Source organism: Paralichthys olivaceus, chromosome 19 (genome assembly GCF_024713975.1).
Source record: "Paralichthys olivaceus isolate ysfri-2021 chromosome 19, ASM2471397v2, whole genome shotgun sequence".
Classification (NCBI taxonomy): domain Eukaryota; kingdom Metazoa; phylum Chordata; class Actinopteri; order Pleuronectiformes; family Paralichthyidae; genus Paralichthys; species Paralichthys olivaceus.
Genome location: NC_091111.1, coordinates 15,008,681 through 15,035,589, shown reverse-complemented (window position 1 = coordinate 15,035,589; position 26,909 = coordinate 15,008,681). Strand labels below are relative to the sequence as shown.

At 42.3% G+C, this 26,909-nt stretch overlaps 2 protein-coding genes across 3 annotated transcripts in view; both read left to right on the top strand.

The window, feature by feature from the left end:
- Positions 1-20,417, top strand: part of LOC109635938 (protein eva-1 homolog C) — a 213,771-nt gene extending 193,354 nt beyond the window's left edge. For both annotated transcript variants that reach the window (XM_069515164.1, XM_020097421.2), the window contains 3 exons: positions 14,659-14,793; positions 17,458-17,649; positions 18,653-20,417. In XM_069515164.1, coding sequence (XP_069371265.1) covers positions 14,659-14,793; positions 17,458-17,649; positions 18,653-19,032 — 707 coding nt within the window. In that variant the 3' untranslated portion in view covers positions 19,033-20,417. The remainder of the gene's footprint in view (positions 1-14,658; positions 14,794-17,457; positions 17,650-18,652) is intronic.
- Positions 20,418-21,190: 773 nt separating this feature from the next.
- efhc1 (EF-hand domain (C-terminal) containing 1) lies at positions 21,191-25,037 on the top strand. The gene is made up of 10 exons (XM_020097511.2): positions 21,191-21,375; positions 21,854-22,075; positions 22,162-22,449; positions 22,532-22,681; positions 22,831-23,017; positions 23,535-23,755; positions 23,894-24,034; positions 24,214-24,427; positions 24,667-24,807; positions 24,941-25,037. Exons 1-10 carry the CDS (start codon positions 21,310-21,312, stop codon positions 24,967-24,969), a joined length of 1,659 nt encoding a protein of 552 aa, XP_019953070.2. The 5' UTR covers positions 21,191-21,309; the 3' UTR covers positions 24,970-25,037.
- Positions 25,038-26,909: the final 1,872 nt, after the last annotated feature.

Genomic DNA, 26,909 nt, shown 5'->3' with positions numbered 1-26,909 from the left:
ATAAATCCCCATGACACATTCTAGCTATTTACTGTAAACTAAGTCAAACTAACCAGCTGACTATTTCTGAGCCCACTGGCTTTCATATGACGAGGAATTAGCCTCTGGGGACAACGGCCAATATTTTGGGACTTCTGGTGTAGACAGTGGATATCCAGACCTCCCATTCACCGTGCACTCTTTGCAGTCCAACCAGTCCACACAAGTCGAACGTTTCTCCAAACAAAACACAAACAGTGATACTTTTTGTAGGTGTTTTAGGTTCAGACATGTGCACGTGCAAGCAGGTCAATTTAAAAGTCAGTGCATTTCAGTCAATGTGTTCTGCCTCCTCACCACGTGGACTGTTTACCTGCGGGCAACCAAAGCGTGCTTGAACATAATTTGTCAAACTAGAAACGGCTTCTGACCCATAAATCATGTGAGTATGCAGAATCGGTTTTCAGTTGTATTGATCATCTCATCTAACACTCTAATAAGTGTATTCTCCCAAACTTTGAACTATTGCTTTAATTTTCTTATCATGACCCAGTTTACATATTCAGTGTCACGTACTCTTACACTGTATTTACCTCTTGCATTAGTTGTGTTAATGTTAAACACAGCACTTGATAACATTATTGTGCCCTGAAGGCTTAAAATACCTTCTGGCCCAGTGGGATGTGTCTGTCTTAAACAGCCTGCAGGCTCCCAGCCCAGTGCAGCAGAGCCATGCTGGGCTGTTATTTAAAACTCCATCACTCTGATCTCCAGCCAGAGCCCACTGATCTACCCTCCGAACACCACCACGTCCTCGCTCTTCCTTTTCCTTCCAACGGAGGATGAAGAGATGATGGAAGGAGGGATGTAGGGAGAAAAAAAAGAGGGAGGGAGGCATTTTCTCTGGCCTTCTTTGGCATGCCTTTTCTGCTTCTTTTCCCAGCAGGCCATCTGTTTCCTGTCTGCAACTTGACACCAATGCCCGATTGGGTTGAGGTGTGTGTGGGTATGCATATGTGTGTGTGTGTGCGCTCTCGTAGGGTTCATGATTAGCTGCCATAATAATAAATGTAGTCATTTATATTGGTACAAATTGGGCCACGTGCTCTCATGTGATACGAGTGATATAGAAGACACGCTTCACGTGGAGTGCGTGAGAACCAAAGTGTGTGTCGCTGATTCACACTGAGCGTTCTCAGTGGCTGAGTACAATAAGACATTATTGCTATTTTCTTTGTCTCGCCTTGTGTCATGCAGAAACACTGCTATACGCTTTTTCACAATTTGTTGGACGTGAAACAATGCTCTTTGTTTTGTGTTTAAATGAATAAGAAATGTATATTTGAAATCTTGAAGTTGTGGATCAGGTTTTTTGCATGGTAACAGTGGCTATTTTATTTTAAATCCTGTGTAGGCTTGAGGGGGCAGGCTCTGTTTTGATCTTGGCTTTTCTCCACTAATAACAGTACACTGTAGAGCTGGCTGGATGAACCTGGATAATCCCCATTCTCTTCTTTCATTTGCTTTTTATGGCAATTAAAAAAGCAGAGATCAACGTTCAGCTTTAGGGTCAATTCAGGAACAGCTTAATTGGTAACTTGGCATCTTGGACGTTTCAGATTAAACACATTAAAAAGGCATCAAGAAATGTCACTCACCCAAAAGTAGCCACTGTTCTCCACCTCCCACACTTCTTCACTCTCTTCTTTACCCCTGTCTAACCCTTGCGTCAATGGGGATTTTCCACCCCTAGGCCCACACCGAAAATCTGGACGTTTCTCTCTGCCAGCATGTTTGTTTTTAATCGACGTGCATAATGACGTCCGTCAGCTAAAGCAAAGCCAGACCTCCGAGTTGTGTTTGTTTAGCGAGGCCACAGTGGATCCAGGCCTCCGTGGGTCTGGTTATGGCCGTAGCCAAACCAGACAGATTTTGTGATGCTGTCTTTATGTAATCCAAGATTTTAGAAGCTTGCTGATGGAAGCAAACATTCACGGGGGACTCTGTTGTCACCGGTGCCAGATTCACTGTAGTTGGCCACTTTGAATCGCAGTGAAGAAACTCCAATGTGCAGTGAGGTAATGTTTGAAAAACATATCTCAAGTAAGTTGCCATTTTGCTCTGTAATAAAATGCACATATAAAGGAGTTTGCTATGGTCAATAAAAACCTTTCAGTGTATAAAAGTTGCTCTCTTGAGTGTGGAAGAATACAGTCCACAATATTTATCCAAAATATAGTCCTGTCAGAACAAAGGTTGCAAAAACGACATGTGATACGTGACTTTATGCACAATGAAAGACTATTTAATGAGTTTTTAAAGACCCAAAGCCACATGCTCTTTGTTTTTTATCACAAGATTTGTACTCTTTCATTTGCCAAATAAAATTCCTGCCAGTGTTAATATGATAGTTGCCCTATAAAGGTCAGCAATGATGAATTCATGGGTGGTCCCCTGCCTCCTACGACCACAATCATTCTGGCATCTCTTATCTTTGGCACGTCCCTGACCCTGCCTGAGCCACATCACAGTGTATGCTGGTGTGTATAGTTTTTAACTGCAGTGTCGTAACATAATCGTGGCCGTAAATAAAGCAAGATTTGTCTTTAGCGTTAATTCTAATATACTCTACAGCTGGTATTAAATGGAATGGTTTTATACTTTCTCTTGCCTAGAGTCAGATGAGAAGATCAATATCACTCTTGTGTGTGAGGGATAAACGTGTGGTTGGATAATTAGCTTTGCTTTGCTTACGACTGGAAATAAGTCAAATCTGGTCTCATAACTGGGACAGAATCGATTGACCAGCACCTCTGAACCTCTCTTCTAGTGTTTCATGTGTAGGACTATTGCTGTGACTAAATTCAGGGACTGCATCTTTTTCCTATCGAGTGGTCATTTGTATTTTGTCTTGTTACACGACATGAAAATCCGTCGACCATCATGTTTGCTGTCGACTGATTTTGTCTGCGCCCCCTCAAAGAAAAAACATAATTTTCTCCACTCGCCTTCTCTTCCCATCCCTCCCACATACTCCTCCTGTCTTCCTCTGTCTCCGGCCTGAATATATGTGCTAAAAAGGTGTTCTGCGTAATGTGTGTGATTCTAAACGTCAACAGTTGATCTATGTGCCAGTGTCTGTCTCTTGTCAAATCTGCACAAAACCCCCTGTAGCAAGGAAGAGTGAGAAAAGACACAGATCACATTGCAGTTTCTAACCCTGTAAGCCTCAGTCGGCTGCCGGTCGGAGGATTTATTCATTCATTTGATACCAAGATGATTTATGGCACAGCTGGGAAGAGAACACTGCAGGCTGGGCTGGGGATTGAGACTGATCTTCTCAGCTGTGACAAGAAGTTGATTCCTGTTGAGTAGAAGAGGCTGATTGCTGAAGTCTTTACAACGTCTTCTTCATTAAGCAGAATGGCAAGTTCACATCTTTTCAAAGTAAAAGCTCTGTAAGCTCTGATTTGCGAGATAGTTCACGGAGTTGTAACTCTGTTAGCTCAGTTTCATTATCTAATCACAGCTGTAAGGTTAGACTGCAGGATCCCTCATGTCCCGCGGGCACCTCAGCCGCTGCAGCAGGTGTTTATTTTACAGAGCGTTGTAACAGTGGCTCTGGCAGCGTCTGCGTCTGTCGCTCCTCTCACTGCTGGTCTCTCGCGCTCTTTCTCTCTCCGCTCTTTACCCCGAGGGCATGCATCTGCATCTGCTGTGGCTCAAGCTGTTTTAAAACCGCAGCTGAGTTGACGGGCAGAAGGAGAAGACGACAGGACACAGACTGGATGTTACAGGAAATACAGACAAACAGATGAACAGCTGTGCCCAGTAAAGAACAATGTATGTATTCAGTGCTCTTCTATGCCAAGAAACCCAAGCAGTGAGGAGAGAAACGAAAGGAAATGTTTAAAGTTCTCCTCTCATCTGTCCTCCCTTCCTCTTCTCTCTTGATCACAAACAGCTGCTCAGTGTAGCCTGTGATAGCAGCCACCACAAGTCTATTTTCGGAGCTGGTTCTAATAATAGCATAATACAGTATTGTCAAAAGTCGCCTCAGGTGGGACAGGTTCAGCTCAACGTGGAGCTGGGTATTTAAAACATACCGACCAAAATGTGTCCATATATGTATAAATTATCAGAATTCAAATTTGGTTTGATCCAGAATTCAAATTTGGTTTGATCCAGAATTCAAATTTGGTTTGATCCAGAATTCTTGCACAGATTCATGCTCCTCTGCACTTTGATGATATGATAGTTAACTCCGCCAAGGAGGTTATGTTTTCACCCCTGTCCATTTCTTTGTTGGTTGGTTGGTTGGTTGGTTGGTTGGTTGATTTGTAGAACTACTTGACGGATTACCACAAAGGTTGGTAGAAGGATGTGGTTGAGGTTCGGGAAGAGCCTGTTTAATTTTGCAGAATGAGGAATATTTAATTTTCTTTAACATTGCGACATTTTCACTGAATCCTCAGGAAATAATTATTTCTCTTTCTTGATGAAAAAAAGGGACTGATATCTGAGTGTGTTCAAATTGGTGCAGTTTGATATAATTTAATTGGACTATAGGGCCTTGGTGGAAATGTACATAGTTTTTTTCCTCAATGGACTTTACCAAAGAAAGACTAACTCCGGTAATTGAAACTGAAAATTTGGTACCGGCTCTGTCAGCAGTATCAAAACATTTCAAACAATAATCCAGCCTAAGTGTAACGTTGTTGTAGCAGACTAAACAAAAGGCGGACAGTAATATGCATGTGTGTATACTTGTGGCGATAAGACCGAGGGCTGACTCAGGCTGACCCAGACCTCACCATCATTATCTCTCTCCAGGTCTGACCACTAATACGACCCAGCAGCCTGTCAACACACACAGAAAAAATATCCCTCCCTCTCCTATACTCGGTTTGGTGATGCTTGAGTTGTCATGGGTTCTCTATCTGTGAAGTACAGAAAGGTATAACTTAGTCTGAATACTACCACTTGTGATTCACTATCACTTAGGGCTCGTCTAATTACCGGACAATGACAGGGTGGGGAAGCACCTATGAAAGACGTGCACTATATGAGGCAGGGCAGGTGATAGTGTTTCACCAAAATGAAAAAGAAGGAACCTTGGAGTGTGATGGCCTGCATCAAATCATAGAGCACGTAATGACACACAGTGTGTTAGTTTGTTAGGGTATATCCTCCGTTATTTAGAACAATGACCTGTACTTTAATTCAGTTACTTCTGGTGTTTACTGAAAAGCCAGTGAGTCCCAACGAACTGCATGTGACTGAGATCAAACACTAGCATCTATCTCTATGACAATGTGGTCACATGCTCAGCCTCTGCTCACAATGGTGTTACTTTGTGTAGTTTGTTCAAATTAAGATAACAAGTTAACAACAAGTTTATTGTGATTTTTAGTAAATTAAAGTTTTAAATTTGTCCACCAATTTTCTTTTTTCAGTTCACATTGAACTCAGTGAACTCAGCCCCGTGGGTCGCTGTCTGTATCCGACCATTTGTCCAGACTGTGTAGGAGTAGAACACCGGTCCTTCAGTTGTGTTGCATGCAATCTTCACATCCACCTGGACGTAACAGAGAAGTACAGGGACATATTAAATCCACCAGGGAAGTGCTCTGTGCTATAATGCAACAACCATACTATCTTTGTCCCCGCTCCTTTCAATTAGCTTCTTTAATGCAGTTTGCTGTATGAAAGAGACCCATTCAGCGAGTTAGCTGCCGAACCTGATGAACTAATGAGGTAATATCTGTTGTAGGATGGAGTAAAGCCTCTTGTAGTCTTTTCTTTATCTCCATTTAAAGCTGTTGAATTCTTCTTTTACTACCCATGAAAATAACGTACTGCTCTATTCTTTACTTTAATAAAACACTAAACATATGAAGCCACGATATGATATTATATGATCCCATGACTTCATTTGGAGCCTGAGTCTGCCAGCCATCAGGGGGTGATCAAGGTGTTTTGGCGTTATTTCTCCATCATGTTCTCCATCTTTATATGCAGTCTGGTTTCTATTAAATACTTAATCGCATGCTTCATAAAAGTCAGGAGCATTTTTATTTTTACAGAACTGTTTATTGAGTGGATTATCTGAACTAATGAAGCCTTTGCTGTGTAGAAAACAGCTGCAGAGACACAAAGTGTTCAGCGAACATGACGTAACTTAACAAATACAATGTTATGGCATCAGTCTTATGGATGTTATGTAAGTTTCATAAAACAAGACTTGGTGTAGGTGGTATAGATGTTTCAGGACTCCATTCACTCACCCCTGGAGGACAGTACACCTATAACACTATAAGGAGTCCTAATGACACTTGTCTGTACAGTTTTCTTTGTAGAGAGACTCTTTTAGCCAATCATACTTTATCTTTCACCAAGCCTCCCTTCATTTCTCAGGTCCCAGGAGATTTTAATGTTGCCTCATATTTATTTTATTAACCGTCCTTGTGTGACCAGTTGTTGCCTTTCGCTAAAGATAGCACCGTTGTTTAGATCAGCCCTGACACATGCTGGAACATCCTTGTTGAATGCCGCTGCCACTTTATTTCTGTCGTGATTGTGTCTAGACGAGTCCTGTCACCATCTGCTCGATCTCTCTCTCTGTTCCATGTCAGTGGCAACGAATGACAAATCTCCTTCTTGACTGTTTTCACAAGAGACTATCATTCGACGACCTCAGCAGCAGCTTTGACCCAATCAAAACTCTGCATCCCATTACCTCATAACTCTGATACGAAGGAGTGAGTTTAGGCGGACGACGTGTTTTGATGATTCAGCGCTGGTCACATCCTTGTTGACCCAGCAGAGCATCAGATAATGATGAGGCTGTGCTGACTGCGACAGAGGACCTGCCTCTCCCACGTTCCGCCGATAAAGATGTGGAAATACAAACATTGGCGGTTTCAGAGGGCAGCGTGCAGTCAGGCAGAAGAGGAACAGAGGTCATGCTAGATAACAAAGATCCAGCACAGTTAGGATGGCTTTACCCGTACTGTGTCAGCTACAGCAGGGAAAAACATACAGTTATCACTTGGCTGATTTTTGGACAATAATGAAATAAGTGGACGGATTGAGTAAAGGTATAGTTCCTCCTGCAATGTGATGCTGATCATCATAATTCCATTTCGTAAAAAAGTGGGGGAAAAAAGTCCTGTGGCTCAGGAATTAGCGTGGGTCATCCATGAACCATAGGGTCGAGGGTTTGATCCCAGTCTCCCACCGTGCTGAAGTGCACTGGGTGTGTGGATGGTTGAAAGGCAGGAGGAGTTATAAATCCAGACCATTTACAAACAAGCTGCTGATTATACATCAGTGTCCCTCTCATTTGAAAACTATAAACTACACAGTATGCCTTTGTAAATTGCATTTTACATCTTTGTATTAAATTTGTTTTTTTGTAATTTACAAATCCAGTTTTTTGTTTTCATCGTTGAAATAAACTCGGAAACTCTTAAATCATGAGCCCAGATTACCTTTGGGGAGTTGTGAGTAAATGCTGACAAATAAATCCAAACCTTAAAGAATCAGACAAATTCCTACAAACTGATGAGATGAACGATATCACAATGAAAATACCGGTAGATTTAACTTACGGGGGCTTGTTACTCATTCTGTGAAATGGAAAACTGCAGATTTTAGCAGACTAACGCAGCCGCTGACTTACTTCAGAGTCACAAATGAGTAAGTCAATCAGTCATCATGTCTGGGTGGCGTCTACGTGCTGGTGTGAGGATTTTCTCCACATCAAAGAAAAGTCAGTATTAATCTTTGAAGCACCTGGTAAATGTCTGAGAAACAGTTGTTGTTTCATTTCCCGCTGCCAAAACACAGTCACTGGCTTAGAGTTGGATTTGAAGGCCTGTTCCGGCTCCAGTAAATGAAAACATGTCAGTTGTGTTTTATTGCTCCAATGCTTGTTTCATGGTCGTAATAATAGGTACAACAATAATTTTTGGGGGTGGATGCAGACAAGGAGGCGGATCCAGGTTTTCACCAACTTCCCAGGGAGTAATTCATGGATCCTGATGAAAAAATCTGGCATATTTAGGCGACAGATCTGTGTACAATTTGCTGTGCCTTGAATTAATTTAAGAGGACCGCTGAGCCTCAGCACCTCCTCTTCGTGCATATTTTCAAACTGGGTGGTGGATATTACCAGAAAACTGGAGAGTGTGTGTCTTTGCGGGGTCTGAGGGATGAGAGCTCCACAGCGGAGTGATCTTCTCACTGATTGTTATGACCCCACACTGTCAACAGTGCATCTATTTCTGCCTCCACGTTAATGACACCAACTGTGTGTCCGTGCACATGTGGTGGCGCATGACGAGTGTTTAAATAGACAAAACAGCTGGGATTCTGGAGTATAACTGATGGCTGTGGTGAAGTGAGAGTGATTACGTTCAGAGCCCATGCTGTGGCATCTGTGTGTGTGTGTGTGTTCGTGTGTTTCAGACTGCTGAGGGATTTGTGCTGCTATCCATTAAAGTAAATGAGAAAAGAATTCTGTGTTTTGCTGCAGAATGTAGGGCAGGGGGCTCAGTGAGGCAGGATGGGGGGTTGAGCTTTTCCACTCTTTCCATCCTGGAACGCTCTCCCAACCCTCAATACCCCGAGTCTGGATGCTTTTATACTCTGTCACCATCAAGCTATGCCATAGTTTGCATGGACATCAAACGGCACACTTGTATCTAAAACATTACTGCATGTGTAGAGAACAATCAGCAAACAGACGTCATAACAAGAAGCTCCTGCCAACTACGAAATCAACGCTGACTGGATATAAATTGAGACCGCTGAGCGACTGAGCCAAAAGGCAAAGCCGAACTTTTCCCGGATCTCCAGGATTTGAGGCTTGGTTCTAATAACTTCTTTTGGTGAAGATTTCCTGGGCAGTGCCTGCTTCTCATTTGCACAGTTACAAGCAGTCGCTGCAGTGAAAGTTCTAGTTTTTCCACCAGTGGCCTTAGATCTGCTCCAGAGGAGTTTTCAGAGGGGGGGATTAAAAGCATTTGCTGAGTTTCAATTTGATGGCAGTTGTTCAGGAGGGGAGCCCGTCGCCAACTGGTAACCTTCCCAGCTGAAATTCATTGTTTGAGGAAAAGGAAACTTAGTTTTCATGTTCTCTATTATTTGATTTCTTCAGTTTCCTCTTAAATTTTCTCTGTGACATTGTCATCCATACACTTGAAGGTGCTCTCACTGAATAGAATAGGCAAACCCAAGGAGCCGTGTTTTCACAGCATCAATGTCGAATACTTGCGTTTTCATCTGTCTCGTGCATTACTCAGTTAAGTTAATGTAAATGAAACGTCCGTCTCGAAGGTTGAATTTAAGTTTAAATCTGGTGGCATGCTGTGGGAAATTGTCGACAATCATGTACATTAGATGAAGTTCATAGTTAATGGGCTAAAACTTTTAAAACCACCAATGTGCTGCTTTAAGGTTACAACATTCCCAGTGTATGTTGTAATTCACACACACACACACACACACACACACACACACACACACACACACACTCACAACTTAACCTCATAACGTAATGGAGTAGGCTGGATTGCCCACGCTGACATAAAAATGCAGCAGGACCCAGAGAAGCACTCCACTCTGACCAGAAGTCCCCTGATAGCGTTACCAGACCCGGATCTGGTGTGTGCACGGAACAAGTATATGTGTGTTAACCATGTCCTCTGACACACATGCTCTCCATCATGCAAGAACACACACACACACACATATTCAGCTGTCACATATCGACAGTGGTGGAGGAAGTACTCAAACATTTTACTCAAGTAATGGTACAAATATTATAGTATCTCATTAACTTTTCTACTTGAGTAAAAGTTAATAAATACTACCTTTTAAATATACTTAAGTATTAAAAAGTATAAAGTTAAAAACTATAACTTCTACATCATTAACTGTGTCCACTGTATTTGTTGTTTAATACAATAACAGCACAGACTGTCCTGTATTTCATTTAAATGACATATTCATTCTCATGGCAAACAATGTACAGTGTTGTCTATTCCTTTGCATGTAAAGCTGTCAAACTTGCACAAATACACACACAGACACACAAATACACATGCTCATACACACTCGAGCCCAATCAGCTGCTGTCAGCTGGATACTGTCAGAGGGTTAAGATGGGGGTTGGACAAAAGAATACGGGAGGGAGAGGAGGAGGAATGCAATCTTCATCTTACAAGTTGTTCTGCAGGAATGTCATTAGCTAAGTGAAAAACGGCTACGTGTGTATCTGAGTGTCTGTGTTAGTGTGGTGGGTGGATGTGCTGATGTCTGCATACCTGTGTGCGTGGGAGAAAATAAAAAAGCATCTATAAGTGTGTCCCTGAACACTGAGTCACTACCTGTTGTGTGTGTGGATGTGGAGTCCAGAGAACTCTTTAATGTTGTAGATTAAGTAGAAACTGTGTGCTGATCGAAACCAGACACTGAGACTTCTGCTCTGACGTTTCACACACACCTACCAGCGCGTTGTTCCAGTGCCACTCTTTGTTTGTATATATTCCTTTCAGGATTTCAGGGTGTTCAATCCTCTACATACATCTATCAAACATTACATTTTCTTACACATTTTCCTTTCTGCTGCTTGGAAAGACGACAAGATTCGAGGTCGGTAAGAGTTTTTAATGTCGATGTGACAAAAGAAAGTTTGATTTCTGAAGTGACATTTACACGTCATGTCCTGTCTCCTGCGTTCCGCCAGCCCTCGTCTGAATGTTCCAGAGATTTTCTTGTTTTTGAGAAAGCATGACTCTCAGCGAGCCCGAGCATTAAAGAGCTCCCTAAAACAATACCCAAAACATTTAGTTCCCAGCAGCGCCCTGTGTACACTCATAAATGCTAAAGTATGTTCAAATTATTGGCCCTGGGTCTGATCTCATCTCAGATTTAGCGTGGTTTAATATTTCATTATATCCCTTCTGGCTTACGGGGCTTTGTCACAACAGTGTTCTGCATGGCTCAGCACATATACACACACAGGCATGCACACACACTCTGGGCCGCAGAGCCCAGTGAAAACAAAGCCGGGCTCTGCCAGTGTAAACACGGGCCATTGTTATGGGCACTCTTTTCCCGCCTCAAAATCTGCGCTCCCCATGGCGATCACAGGCCGCAGAGAGGTACAGCGCTGGCACGGCTCCCGCGCTGTGGAGTTAAATTAAGAGTCGCCAGGACTCGTTTGCCTCGCATTTATGTGACCGTGTCATTATAATGCAGACGGTGGAGTGTGATTTATGTGCTCGGTTTCTCTCCCTTGCACTCCTCTGTCTCTCTTTTACTGGTTCTTTTTTTATTGCCTGGCTGCTTATGTGTGGTTTGTGGCCATTTGCTTTAACTTTTTGACAATTATTTTTAGACGAGCAGAAGTCAATTTACTGTTCTGCACCCACTCTTGCTAACAAAGTAGGGAAACACAAGAAATGGCTGTTTGTTGGAGCAGGTAATGCATCCATCATGTGCATCTGCTGCAGCTGGTGATTATGGTGCACATGTACTTTTGTGTCTCAATCTGTAGCTGGGTAAAAAATGTCTGTATGTGAGAGTGTGTGTGTCGCATCACGGTGCCTCTCAGCTGTGACCTTGGGCCACATGTGCAGTCAATTAGGGCCAATCAGAAGGCTGTAATCAGGGCGTGGCATCGGGATAGTGGCAGCGTGGCAGTGGGGGGAGTTTTAAGACCTAAGATTAGTGCGTCAGACTGAAGAGGAAGCACGGGAGGGAGCTGGCCGATCAAATTTCTTCATCGTGCTGCTTGTTCACCTTACTTACATGAGTTTATTTAGTTTGTGCCAACCAGACGTGGATCAAATTAAGTCTCAATTTCTTGAAATTTTAACCCTAGTTATGCGACAGATTGGTGCGGTTTGCCACATGACATGATGTAATTACGCTGCCGTGTTTAAGTGTAAGTTTTCCTCAGTGCAGCAAGGTGGAGACATCTAAGCTGATTGAAATAAAGACCAGAAATCATTTACTACTGCTATTAGGCTACATTCACATGAAAACAATCTCTGTCCAAGAGTTTTTGGCTCCGTATCAGTTTCAATCATCGCCCATAATACGTCTCAAAATGTGTATCGTGTGACCGCTCACGTACACTGGACATGCGATTCCCTGGACACGGGAATCGCTGCAGATTGCTCAAGTAATAGCTTGATTCTCCATGTTGTGTTCTACGCCAGTAGCAGAAGGGAGTCATGTTATAGGAGTCTGACAAATCGGCGAAGGCTACGTCATGACCAAAAAAAGACACAATCAGCAAGTGGTTGTGTCTACGTCATTGTTTCTAAACTTCTCAGTTCCTGCCCGTCCAGGCTAAAGCGCTGCCCTGGAGTTAGCACAGGGCCAGCACCGTTTCTAAACTTCACACACAATAAGACAGCAGCCGAAAAAGATCCTCTTCTTGTGTGTTGCATGTTCTGTATCACATAATAAGTCACAGAGTACGTCGGTCTGCCTCTGCCAGGCTCTTTCCTACTAGTTAATCAATAAACAGAGTGGCACTGGAGGCAGCTGCAGTTGTTCTTTAAATCCCATAATGATGGCAAAGGATTCAAATCTTTTCCGTACAATCCCCGTTGGCAATATCACAATAAAATCCAACATGTTGTACATTAGGGTTAAGCCTTCTATTATCTTCTGGTGTGCACTTGTCAAAAACTCCAATGGGAAGTTTCAGCGGTGAAACATCTCGCTGAGATTTGAGTTTTTTAAAGTTTTTATTGGCTGAAGAAATATGTATTGAACGTGTGTGTGTTTGAGTGCAGATATAAAACGTTTCTCCACCCGCCGCTGCCTAATCTAATTTTTAAAGTTTAACCAGTCACTTAACATTCAGCTCTCAGTTGAGTAAGTAGCTCTGTGCAAAGAGATCATTTCTGTACTAGCTCGAAAATCACAAAAAAAAGCCTTCTGCAAAGTGCAATGCAGCATGTAGGTGTGTCATAAACATCATTTCTTCTTTAAGTATGTGCGTCTAAAGAGAAGCTGCCACGTCACGTATGGTCATGCAACCCCAGCCGGTGACGTGGTGCTGGTGTCTTATCCACATCATGAAAGTGAGATATTACAGGAATATGTTTCCTGTCAATCTCCAAGTCTTCTCGTTATTGCTCATAATTGGAAAACTCTTGTAATGTGTCCCAAGACAAAAGTATTATCCAGTGAACGGGAGCTTTGTCAGCTCTGCCCCGTCCTGCACTTTGATTGGTTCCTGGAGCGCTGCCACAGTCCGTCTCTGGAAATTTGATCCGCGTGTTTAAACAAATGGTCCTTTTTTTCTTTTTTTTTTTACCTCAAATCACAAGTCACAATTTGACTATTAGTCCTTGTGATGTCACCAAAACCAGACAGCAGATATTTGTTTGTCTGATGCAATGAAAATGAAAACAGCAAAGCAAGCAGACAGACAGCTGGACAGAAGGTCATCTGTTGGGCTGTAAATCACCTACGATCCAACAGGGCAGACAAACACAGTGACCGGAGTGTGGCCCGGCCTCAGAAACCACATGTGAGCGGGCAGGAATGTAATAGCCCACTGCATTGTGGGTTCGTGTCTGGGGGGAAAGAGAGCCGGCTCCCTGACTCACAGGACACCGTGAGGTTGGGGGATGAGGCGCGGGCAGCTTAGCTTTCGGGAATCAAGAGTGCAAGGTCAGGGGGAGTGTGTGAATCACGACCGTTTCCTTCATAGCTCCTTACTCCTCCGTCATCATGTTGTCTGAGTAATTTTACTTTCATTTTTACAGCACTCGAGGACTCGAGGAGAAGAAGCCGCTAAGCATCAATTACAATTGATTGTACATGTGTGACAATTTAATCTGTGAGAGACTTCAATATTGAAATTTTGTAAAATTTCAATTTTATTGACATGATACATGTAAAATGTTATTTTAAATGAAAGTTAGCAGACTAATTGTGTTTGGCTCTATCAACCGAAAATGTAATGTGCTGGTGTCTGTTTGGGTTCTCAGTCGCAGGTTCAGACAAATGAGCTGACAATGACATTTGTTGCTGCCCTTTTCCTAAACTCAGCCCGGGCCGGTTATATTTGCACACAGACAAATTTTTAGCCAAGTTGGATATTCATTCAGCTGTGTTTTAGTTATTTATAGAAGTTACAATCTTCATGTTGTTTTATCAGATGTTGCTGTTTTTAGTGGCTCTGATAAATCCACTGTTCACTACCTGCTCACCAAATGGGGACAGATTTATGGACTAGTTGGAGAAGTTAAAGAGCCATTTAATTGCCCTTTGAGTTGGCGGAGACCAAAAACAGAGCAAGAGGAGAGTGAATATTGGACTTTTATGTCTTAGGTGGTCAAAGCACACAGCTTTAAACAGATGCTAACATAGAACAGTGTGTGTTTAATGCATGAATAACAAACTGCTTGCGAAAGTGGTTGACTTCAAAAGAGTGATGATGATATTTCTGCCAATTTAATTAAATTAATTGGAATTTAAAAAACACCTAATCAAAAAAGACATAAGTGTCAATGAATTGTTTGGGTCTAGTGTGGAAGTAATTGTTTTATGTCTCATTCATATACTTATAATTCTCTTTTCTTTTCTTTGATTCCATCTTTCCCAACCTCCCCTCCTCCACTGCTTCTATTTCTCTCTTTTAAGTCCCAAAGAAGTTGCTCCAGGAGCAGAGCCCCAGACCACCGGTGTTCTCCCCACCCCCAGGTGCCCATGACCCCAACATAGTGGGAGACGGTCCTCCGGAGGGGAGCTCAGTGAAAAGCCCTGACGCTGTCCCAGGTGAGCGAAACGACAAACACACAAGCTTTCTTTCACTTTCTCTCTCTCACACACACACACACGCACACACACACACACACACACACACACACTGCCTCCCATGGAGAGCAGTTAACACTAAACAGTCATGAGGCCTCCCAGGCATCAAGAGGAACAGTGGGGTCAGGTCTCCAGCTCGGGCATAAATGTACGTATATTTAATGTCACACGAGTTTAACTGTTTCCATATGTATCCGAGCAGAGCCACTGCTCTGTGCTATTTATGATCGTAGATCTTAAAAATATACGTCTCTCCAAGACCCAATGATTGCACTTACATGTGACCACAGTCTAAATCAGTCTGTTATAATGTCAAGCTCCCAGAGAGAGAACGAGGGAGAAGACAGAGCGAGAACAATGGAATGAAAGAATGAAAAGCGAGGAGATGCCAGCAAGGAAGGAAAGTTAAACAAAGCCTCATTCATGAGGGATGGTGGCCTGCATCCAGCACACTAATTACTCTGCTCAGCTACCGGGACTGTACTGATTAGGAGGATAGACGGATGAATGAGGAGTTATGACAGGAGATGTGTGCTGCTGACACATGAATGCTCCCTGCGCTGGTTTCGAACACTTCACCTCCAGCTCATCTCGAAAAACCCGTTTCCAATAGGGGATGAATCATATGAAGGTGAAACCTGAGGCACTTCTCTATCTTCTCATTTAATCTGTCTCATTCTTTGTTTATTTTCAAACAAGAGACATTAAGACACCGCTTCAATCTTTCTGCTCGACCAATCTGTCGTCAGCTTGCAAAAACCTTTTATCTCAAGAGGCAAACTCCAGAAAATTGGGTCTGGACCTTTCCCAGAGTTTGACTTTCACATATGAAGAACGTAGCAAGAGATTGTCCGGGTCAGATGCGTTCTCAACAACAGGAAAATGTCAACATCAGGCGTGGGGTGGGGACGTTTTTGTTTACAGCACATCGACAACGGCGTCGTGCTTTATTGCCAAAACCTCTGGATTAAACTTTTATATATGTGGGCTTTTTACATCAATTCAATAAAACTAGGTTATGGTTACATCAGGTGAGGTTTTAAAGCCCAAGATGCCATGACTCATATTACATTTAATCCTTGCCTTCCCTAAATTCAGCCAAGTCATTTGTGATTTGTTAGCTTTGAAAACTTTTGGTTCTTTTTAAATAAAACTTTATGAATTGGAACACTGCTCGGCAGGGCAAGATCGTTTCGTAGAAACTGACCCGCCTGTTAGAAAGGTTAAAGAGGTTAAAGTTGTAAACCATGAGATTCTGACTTTTTATTGACTCCATCTTTGGTCCTCACTGCTTATTACTGTGCTGTTTCTGCAGCTGTGTTTCCCAGAGATCTCTGGCCACAATGGTCTTTACCCTCAAATTTTCTTTCAGTCAAGTTCTGTTTTTTGAGCCATGATGCCAACTATCCCAGCTCCTCTAACGTTTATAACGCACCTCTTTTATAGTCACTTGTATTGTTACCATGAGGTAACTATAATTTAATATTTAAGCAAGTATTTTTGGTCGTTAAAGATGATTTCAATTGGATTTATTGTGTCAAAAGTATTTTCCAGGACGATCAGCTGCTGTGTTTCCATTGTTTTGTATTTCCTAGCACTAAGAGTTTTCTGCTGACTGTTTGTTGGCCGTTTCTACGCGTGTCACAAAGAGGGATTGTGGTTGAATGTTAGTTGATGTGCGTGGCACAGCAGTGGGTCCAGGTGGAAACATTTACAGTGAGCACTTCCAGTCTAAACTGTGTTTATCAGATAAAGTGGGCCTGACACACCTCGGAGACTCCACAATTAGAGTCATCGATGTGTGGGACGGTTCACTGAAGCATGCTTACCTACTCGGTCAAAAGAAAAAAATCAAGTATGGAAATATGACTGTATACACACAGACAGAATCTGAAGGCTGCTCTTTATTTGGACATCTTAGCTTCAGGGTTGTTAGTTACTCAGTCCAACCTAAACAACTCTCTCAAGTTAACTAGGAGCGATTATACTCAGAAATATCTGAGTCTTTATGATGTAATTAAATCATTCTGTGACTCTTTTGCTTCCTCTCTCATCTCAGCTCCTCCAGTCTTTCATACACAACACAATCCAGCACGTAAACACTGACAGAAGTCAGGCTGCGGTGCAAATCCAGCAGAGGAAACAGTTGTTCCCATCTAAAAATAGATCTTTTTCTGAGATTTTTTTGAAATGTGGCCCGAGTGCATGTTTTTCCCATGTGGTTCTGTGTTTGTTAATGACCTGAGTCAGAATGAATTTGACATAAGCGGATGTAGTGTTATCTTCTGAATCACACAACCCTCTGTGTGTGTGTCACTGTGCGTGATCCATCTTTTTACAGAAGCCTTAAATTTAAAAAACCACAGTGGATGAGTCACTGGTGCGCGTGGTGAAGTCACAATACCTCAGAAGCAACTCACACTCGCTTTACCATAAATGAGCAAAGCAGCGCCGTCATAATCTGACTGTACGTGTAGTTGAAAACACACTCCTGGTGTGTCATTGCACAGGGGACCACATAATATGATCTCAGAGTGTATCCACATATAGACATTTTCAAAAACATCTTTGCCTGAAGAAATAATTCAAATAAACTTGAGTTTCCTGCTCCGTTGACTTTTTCAGATAAGAAGAAGATCAGGGAAACAAACCCCAACGAGGAGAAGGCTTCAGACGCAGAAAGAGGAAGAGGAGGAGGAGGAGGAGGAGAAGAAAGTGTGCTGCGGCCCAGAGACATGAATCCCATCATCAACTCCACCCCCAGTGCCAACATGGCTCTCATCAGCAACGCACTGGCAGCCTTCACCTATGTATCAGGTGGGGATCAATCAAAATCAAAGTATTGTGCCACACATGACGTGGGCAGAGACGGATATCGAACCTCTCACCTTCTTTGTTTTTTTAAAGATGAAATTCTGCTGCAGGGAACTAATGTTACAACATCATTGTCATTATTGATTCCTTCTCGGCCGAATGAAATCAGAGAAATTCGTGTGTGTGGTGAGTTTTTATTTGGATAAAATCCCCCGTTTCCTTTTTCGTTGGACAGAGTTGTTGGTAAATGTGGGCCAGAGGAATGCAGATGTTGAGAGAAGTTAATGACCACACACACACACACACACACCATCAGTCACCTGTTTCAGGTAGCTGGTAAAGCAAATCAGAGACAGGAGAATTTTTGGGTGTTTGGATATTCCTTGTATCAGTGTTTAAAGTATTTATACAAAAGAAAAAATCTGACAGATGATCAATGTGGCCGCAGCCGCGATCCTGGATCTGCAACGATGTAGTGTATGTATGGACCGAGGAAGACCTGGAGCAGGAGCTGTGTAGATTCATTCATGAGACGGACCCTAATATGAGTGATGCTCTGGAGGGAAAGTCTGCAGGACGCAGCAGCCGCTTCACAGTATCACACCTAAGTCTGTGATTGATGCAATATGGGTCATTTTGCTTCAGAACCACAATGAAAGACAGATTATACTGTGGAGAAGAGGAGGAGCAGCTCTGTCTTATTCACTGTGTTTGAGGAGGAGTAAAGAATGTACCACGGTTAACAGGATTTGTGAGACATAACCAAACCAAAACACCAAGCCAGGGAAGTGAGTCATATGAGCTTTGAGTCCGCAGCCAGTGTTCATTACAGCGAGTGAGACATCAAGTGAAGTATTTCATGACGGATCAGCTGAACAGGTCAGAGGAAAATAAGGAGACCCAACATCGTTCAGAGAGATCCAATTACATGTTTGATGTTTTCTGTAAGAGCTCCACTACAAGTTGAATTTCCTTCGCTCATTTTCCTGTTCTCCTTCTCTTTCAGACCACCCAGAGAGGGCAGCGCTCTTCTTCGTCTGCGGCGTGTGTTTGGGCCTTTTCCTCACACTCTTCGCGCTGGTGGTCCAGATCTCCTGTCGCACTGACTGCAAGCCCCGCAAGCAGCCCCCCGCCAAGAAACGTCCCCGTCCCGCCGACTCGTCATCCGACTCCAGCGACTCGGACTCGGACTGGGACACCACCTCAGACCTGTCGGCGCGGAGACACCGACGGTTCGAGCGCACGCTCAACATGAACGTGTTCACGTCGGCGGAAGAGCTGGAGAGGGCGCAGAGGCTCGAGGAGAGGGAGCGGATCATCCGGGAGATCTGGATGAACGGGCAACCGGACATCCCTGGGACACGGAGCCTCAATCGGTATTACTGAGGCTTTTCCTAGGAAGATTATATGACTTGAACACATTTTAGGACGCACTTGGCTTGGAGGCGAGGCCCTGACAAGGCCAACTGTGGACTCGCTCGTGAGAACAGTGGAAGTTACTGCAGACCTGGAAAGAAAGCCCTCCCTCTCTGCCGGTTGACATATTCCTCTGGGTATCATAAGCTATACCCCATTTAGTAAGAGAATAAGCTCTCTGCATGGTAAGCTCACCTCTCCGCCGCTTCTCTCCACTGAAAGAGAGGGTGAAAGGCTACACTGCCTTACCCGTGACCTCCGCAGGCCTTTTTGAAGTGGGGGATATATGGGGTCGGCTGCTTCACACTGGCCCACAGAGAATACATGGTGACTGAAGGACCAGGGCCTCAGATGGGTCTGTTCTATACAGAACGCAGAGCAGCTGCAAGAGACACTCGGGGCTTTACGCTCAGAAGAACCCTCCAGTATTTAAGTGTGGACTTTAACGGAGGGGGCAGTGTCAGCTGAACGCAGCGTACTGGACGATGTAAGACAATCTCTCCACAGTGGGGAAAAAAAACCATGCTGCCTTTTGAACTTTATGAAACCAAAAGATATTTTTTGGGGGGAAATTCATCTCAACCCTTATGAAATATATTTTATGATATTTAATAGTTTATTGATGTTGTGTATTATTTTGTTCACAAGTATGGTTTGTTATGAGCTATTTTTATACTTGGCGAAGGTTGTCTGGCACCTCAGGGATGCAATCCTCGTGTTTCTGTGTTTCTTTGAGTGATGTTTTCGCTTCGTAAGAAGGGGATCGGCCCATTTGAACAGCTGTGTCAGCATTAACATAAAATAAAAATTAAAGATGTCATATAAAGAGCCTCAAAGAGGATGATTAAGCGATTTAACCTTATTTTTGATACGCGATGTTTAATTCACACTGCAGTGCCTTCTCTATCTATGAAGTGACCGTTTTCAAGAGTGCAGCTGCTGTTATCACTCAGAAACTGGTCAAAGGATTTTATGAATTGGAAAACACCAAATTTATCTCGTCGTACATGTATTCTCGTTGAACTGTTGCTGGAGTGGAGCATGTGTAAAAGCTGAATGTCTCAAATGTCAAAAGTTGCACTTCGTCTCATCAGATGTAAATGTCGTAAATATGGCAATTGTTGTTAAAGTGGATTTGTTGGAAACTATTTTTCTCACAGATTATAGTGAATGTCAGATGTTGGCCTTCTTCTTTTCAAAGATAACCTGTGCTTCACAGATGCTCGTGGTGATCGCCTGGTCATGGCCGTCTGAAGAAGGAACGAGCGCTGCAGCATTTGCTCCTCGTAAATCAAGTCGCCAGTTTAATCACAATATAAGCTATTATCAATCCAACTCTGTGTTTTTGTGCTGCCCTGGATTCAAGCATAGAAATAATTATAGTTTTCATTTAAGAAAAGAAAAAGAAGCTTGGTTGGAGTTTTAACTGAGAGTACACAGGACATATTAGGGGTCATCCACATAAAGACTGCCACTCAATGTAGTATATTTTTAATAAAGACAGTTCTTGTGTTTGAATGGGATTCAAATGTGCCACTAGCTGGTGAAGTGAGACCAAAATATGACTCCTGTGCTTGGAATAAACTGTTCAAAAATAACTAATCCACTCTTTGTCACATTTCTTTATGTTATTATATTTTGCATTGATCTTATATTATTGATTTTCTTCACACAACTATAGATATTTATAAAACAGTACAATGAGGTAATCATGAGCTTTTATACTTATATCATGACCTGTGTGCATTTCTATCTAGGAAGATTTATTGGCTTTGCTCGCCCCCTGGTGGTAGTTTGAAGGCTTCACTGGTTGTGTAAATTCTACAGCTTAAAATCACCAAATTATTTATTTACACGACCTAAAGAGAATAATTCTGATAAATTTCATTGATTCTAGAAGTTAAAGTCAGAACTGAATATATATAGTATATACAAATTCAAATCATGTAGGCCTATAGTTGAAAAGGACATGCAGACTATTTTCAATTTTTATAATCACATCAGTTTTTACTTTTTTGACTCTTCATTTTGTTATATATATATTTATATATATATATATATATATATATTTGTAGAACTTTTTAAAACGTAATGCATTTCGGGTTTTTGTTGTCCTGTTTCCATGGAGACCACACACGTCGGCGCTGTCGTGCAGCAGCAGCAGCAGTTTCTATAGTTATAGTTAGTTTGTCCTTTTATACAGCTGCAGAAATAGTTCTATAACCCGGGAAAAGTTTACTTGGAGCGATGTCTTGGAACTGGAACGAACACGGATTACCCTTCTTACCTGGATACACATTCCGGGATGTGACGGTACGTACGGTTGTTACGTTAATGACTTAAAGTAAAACTACCTAGTTGAACTAATAACGTATTTAAATTGACATAACGCAACGATTTAACGTTCAGCTAATGTTAGACAAACTGAAGTTATATAATAATTACTTCTGTCATCCTTGTGTTCTTCCTGCATTCCTCCACTTTAAGATCAATTTTAATTTCAGCTGTCTACAACAGAGGGAAATTAATGACTTGAGTTAAAATCTGAAATAAATTTTTTATACAGATTACCAGGATACAATTCTCCGTTGAGGTGTCCTAAAGTAGAGACGTTTAAAAAATAATTCATTCCAATTATTTACCTGTATTTTTCTGTCCACTCCGTTTTGTGTCACACAGGTATTTACGTAGTACAGTATTTCAACTTCAATTCAATGAGATTCCTGGGTTTGTATTTATCAGATTTAAAAAAAATCTAACGCCTGTTCATCTCAATGATCATTCCCTGCAGAAGTCTGCCTTCCATCAATCACAGACTCTCATGTACAAGAACGGCTTCGCTCTGCCCTGTCGCCCCACTGTTGGCATCGGGCAGGATCCTCTTCTGTCAGAGCAACTGATCCAGCAGGAGATCAACAAGCTGACCTTCGAATCATCGGACGTGAATCATGGCTCCTCATACAAGAGTCATCCTGAAGAGTTTGTACCAGCTCATGTGGCCTTAGACAAGAAGGTAAGGTATAACTTTGAAGACTTAGAACAGTGTTACCTGACTAATTAATCCCTTGTTTGTCTGCTCACCAAACTTTTGTCTTGTAGGTGCTGCGCTTCTATGCATACTTTAAGGAGGATGTCCAGTTTTCCCCTGACGAGGTGTACCGTGTGCGCCCTGTGATGATATTCTACTACCTAGAGGATGACAGCATGTACATCTATGAGCCCATAGTGGAGAACTCTGGGTTATCGCAGGGGAAACGGTTGAATCGACAGCGTGTGCCCAAGAATGAACGAGGAGAGCATTACGAGTATAAAGACCTCAACCTTGACATAGATCTGGTGGTGTATGGGGTCAAGTACCACATCACACACTGCGATGAGTTTACAATGGTACAACCTTTTTGATTTTTAACAGTATATTTAATATGTACCTGTCAGTTGTTGAAAATACACTCTGTCTATGTCTAAACAGGAATTCATGGAAAGTGAGGGCATTATTTTGAACGACCCTCAGCCGATGCCAGTTGATCCTTACAGCAACAGTCGCAAAATCCCTCTGCCTTGCCACACCACACCCTCCGCTTTCGATCACACACACCAGTTTCTCACTATGGACGGCAAGGTAGAGTAAATTCCCTCCACTCCTAACTCCCTGGGTAGCCATTAAAAACTCTGATCCAGAGAGCTATCAACACAGAAACTAGAGTACAGTAACATCTATTCAAACACTTTGAAAACATGAGCTGCATGTGTATTCTTCTCTCTGTTCAGGTGCTGTGTTTTTTCGCCCTGTGGGATGACGCTGATTGTCTGCACAAGGAAACCAGGACAGTTACCATCCGCTATTACCTTGCAGATGACACAGTGGAGATCAGAGAGGCCCATGAACCCAATAGTGGTCGTGATCCCTTCCCGTTCGTGATGCGCCGACAGAAGCTGCACAAGAAACTCAAACCACGTAAGATGCAAAGTCGTGAGACTGGAAAATGCAGTGTTGTGATTATTCTACCTTAAGCTTGGCACCATTAAATGGTGTGCTTTAGGGCATTCAATAAATGTGGAAAGGGGAAGCTTGGCTTTTACATGGGGCACACAGTGACCAATAGTGGTTGAGAGTCGTTTCCAGGAGCAATTTTAACAACTATGTGTGAAGATGAAGAACCCTGGGAGACTGAGTTCTCGAAGCTCTCCTGTGTCTTTAGAATCAAGGAGACATGTGGTCAGGCTTTTGGCTACACATGTAAGCCCTGTGAACTATGGTTCACAATACCAGGTCCCAACAGCAGTTTCAATTTCTGCTCAACTGAAGCTAAACTGAACTGCTGACTGGAATTTGTATGAGGAAGCAGTTGCAGTGGTATGGAGATGTAAAAGTAAAGGCATTTTAAAATAAATAAATGAACAATTAATGATAATATCATGGCATTTTCATTATTGAGTCACTGCATAAGTCTTCTTGTCTTATTTCCTTTCAGAGCCGTTCCCCAGCTGTGTGCTGCAGGTCTCAAAGGATGAGGTGGACGAGTACTACTCCCCCAAAGACTTCCAGGTGGGTCACACAGTGAAGCTGCTGGGTCGTCCCTTCTTGCTGTATGACTGTGATGACTTCACTAAAGATTATTTCCAAACCAACCACCCTGACATGGATATGAAACCCATTGAAGTACAAAAGACGGTTGATGTGGACAGGAAGAAGGTGAGAATTATATTATCTGTCTTCATCTTTTCTTTCACATGTCAATGTCATCACTGACCTGCCTGTGGGTACTTGTGTTGTGGTTACTATTATCTCTTGTCCATAAACCTCTCATGTCCATGCTGTCCACATCTACAGGAGGTTCCTCCCTACAATGGTTTTGGTTCACTTGAAGATTCTCTCCAGAATTGTTCGGCTCTGATTCCCAAGCCTCCGAAAAAGGATGTGATGAAGATGCTGGAGAACAATAACAAAGTGTTGTGCTACAGTGCCACACTGGTGAGTCAATGGGTTTGTGCCGTTTGGTCCAATCCAGGATGCAGAAAAATTACCCAAGAAGTGTAACTCTAAAATCATTTTATTGATTAACAAGACAAGATTCAAAGCCATGCTAATAAGGAGAGAGACAAGACATATTTCTCTGTTATGTTAAGCTGTCCCTATGTTATTGATTCCAGGACTCACAGAATCCCACAGACGAAGGCCGACGTTTTATTCTGTCTTACTTCCTGTCCAACGACATGATCAGTATTTTTGAGAACCCCACTCGCAACTCAGGTATCATCAGTGGCATGTTCCTGAAAAAGACACGCATCCCCAAGCCGGGCTCTACTGTGGATAATCCTGACTTCTACTCACCTGCAGACTTTGCTATTGGAGCCACTGTGGATGGTGAGCATCACAGTCTGGGTTTACAAAAGGATTGCTTACTCAGATACTACAGAGTCAACTAGGATGTGTAGCTCATTATTACAACCAGCACAACTCTCTCTGAACACATTAACCTGTATCCAAACTAGGAATTGTTGACCCTGCAATTTTAATTTGAGTTTGAGTATGGGGATTGATACCAAAGAGCGAAAGCTCAGCTAATGTCACCTCTCTCTTCTTTGTCGTGTCTGTTACTTTAGTTTTCGGCCACCGCTTTGTGCTGACCAATGCTGACCAATACGTCCTTACATACCTGGAGTCCATATCAAGCCAGATCCCTTCTCAGACGCTGGACTCTTTGCGTCAGAAGCTGGGTGAAGGGGCAGCGAATAACCAGCCAGGTGAACAAAATGGTTAAATAGTCAGCTAATAATCTCTATTACTTGTTTGTCAGGGATACTTGGTGTCACCTTTTTTAAATGCACTGATACAATACTCAGCAAAGTAAGCACTAACTTTTCTTTTTTTAATCAGGTGATGAAGTAGAGGAGCCATCCGAGTGATGCCAGTGAAGGCTAGATTGCCCTCAGTGTTGTTCCCTGCTCAATAAATCTATGCATAAGAATATGAACCTTTGAAGAGTATTTCATAACACAATAAATAAACTGGTTGCAATACATGAAGAGGTATTTGTCCAACAATCGCAAAATGACTCTGCCTTGCCACACCACACCCTCAGAATTTGACAAGAAACACCAGTTTCTCACTATGGACGGGAAGGTAGAGTAAATTCCTTCTGTAACCATTATAAACTCTGATCCATACAGCTATCAACACAGAGGCAGAAAATGAACCGGTTCTAGTTTCAGTCTCTTAACTTCTCTCTGTTTTTTACGTTTTTTATGCCAAAGTGAAACTAGCTATTATTTTTAATTTAAAGCGTATTTAAGTCTACATAACATGAGGGTTTAATGTTTCAGTAAAGTTAGCAAAACTGAAGTTATATAATATTTACAGTTTACTTTCTGCATTCCTCCAGTTTAAGCAAATTTGAATATATAAATTTTAACTTTCTATCAACTGCAGAGTTGACAGAGGGATCTGAAACAAAAGTGTCTATACAAATGACCAAGCTAAAATTCTCTGTTGCAGTGTTGTCAGGTAGAGACGTTTACTAGTAAACATGAAAAATATTATATTCAAATTATTTATCTTGTACTGGTTCTTTTCTGTCCACTCCTTTGGTTGTGTGTCAGACAGGTTTTTATGTAGTTTAGTGCTGTTGTATGTATTGTAACAATAGGATCACATACCATGTTAATTGGACTTCAATTTAATTGGATTCTTGAATTGATTTATATCTATTTACAGGATTTAAAAAATCTAACGCATGTACTTCTTAATGATCATTCTCTGCAGAAGTCTGCCTTCCATCGATCACAGACTCTCACGTACAAGAACGGCTTCGCTCTGCCCCGTGACCCCACTGTTGGCATCGGGCAGGATCCTCTTCTGTCAGAGCAAGTGATCCAGCAGGAGATCAACAAGCGGACCTTCAAAACACCGGACATGACTCATGGCTCCTCATACAAGAGCCCGCGTAAACAATTCGTACCAGCTTACGTGACCTTAGACAAGAAGGTATGGTACAACTTTGAAGACTTAGAATAGTGTTTGATGGTGTTTGTTGCTGTGTAACCTGACTAATTAATCCCTTGTTTGTCTGTTCACCAAACTTTTGTCTTGTAGGTGCTGCGCTTCTATGCATACTTTAAGGAGGATGTCCAGTTTTCCCCTGACGAGGTGTACCGTGTACGCCCTGTAATTATATACTACTACCTTATTTTATTTTATTTTATTCTATTTTATTTTATTCAATTTCTTATATATTGTTTTTTATATTGTTGTTTTATGTACATAAGTAGTGCACCAATGACACCAAGGCAATTTCCTGTATGTGCAAACATACCTGGCAAATAAAAGAATTCTGATTCTGATTCTGATGACAGCATGTACATCTATGAGCCCATAGTGGAGAACTCTGGGTTATCGCAGGGGAAACGGTTGAAACGACAGCGTGTGCCCAAGAATGAACGAGGAGAGCATTACGAGTATAAAGACCTCAACCTTGGCATAGACCTGGTGGTGTATGGGCACAAGTACCACATCACAAATTGCGATGAGTTTACAATGGTACAACCTGTTTGATTGATCTTTATTTTTTTACAGTATGTTTAATATGTACCCGTCAGTTGTTGAAAATACACCCTGTCTATGTCTAAACAGAAATTCATGGAAAGTGAGGGCATTATTTTGAACGACCCTGAGCCGATGCCAGTTGATCCTTACAGCAACAGTCGCAAAATGACTCTGCCTTGCCACACCACACCCTCAGAATTTGACAGAAAACACCAGTTTTCTCACTATTGACGGGAAGGTAGAGTATATAAAGGGTGTCTGTGCAGAGCCTTCACCTTGAGCCTGGGGTTGGTTCTTTTGGGGG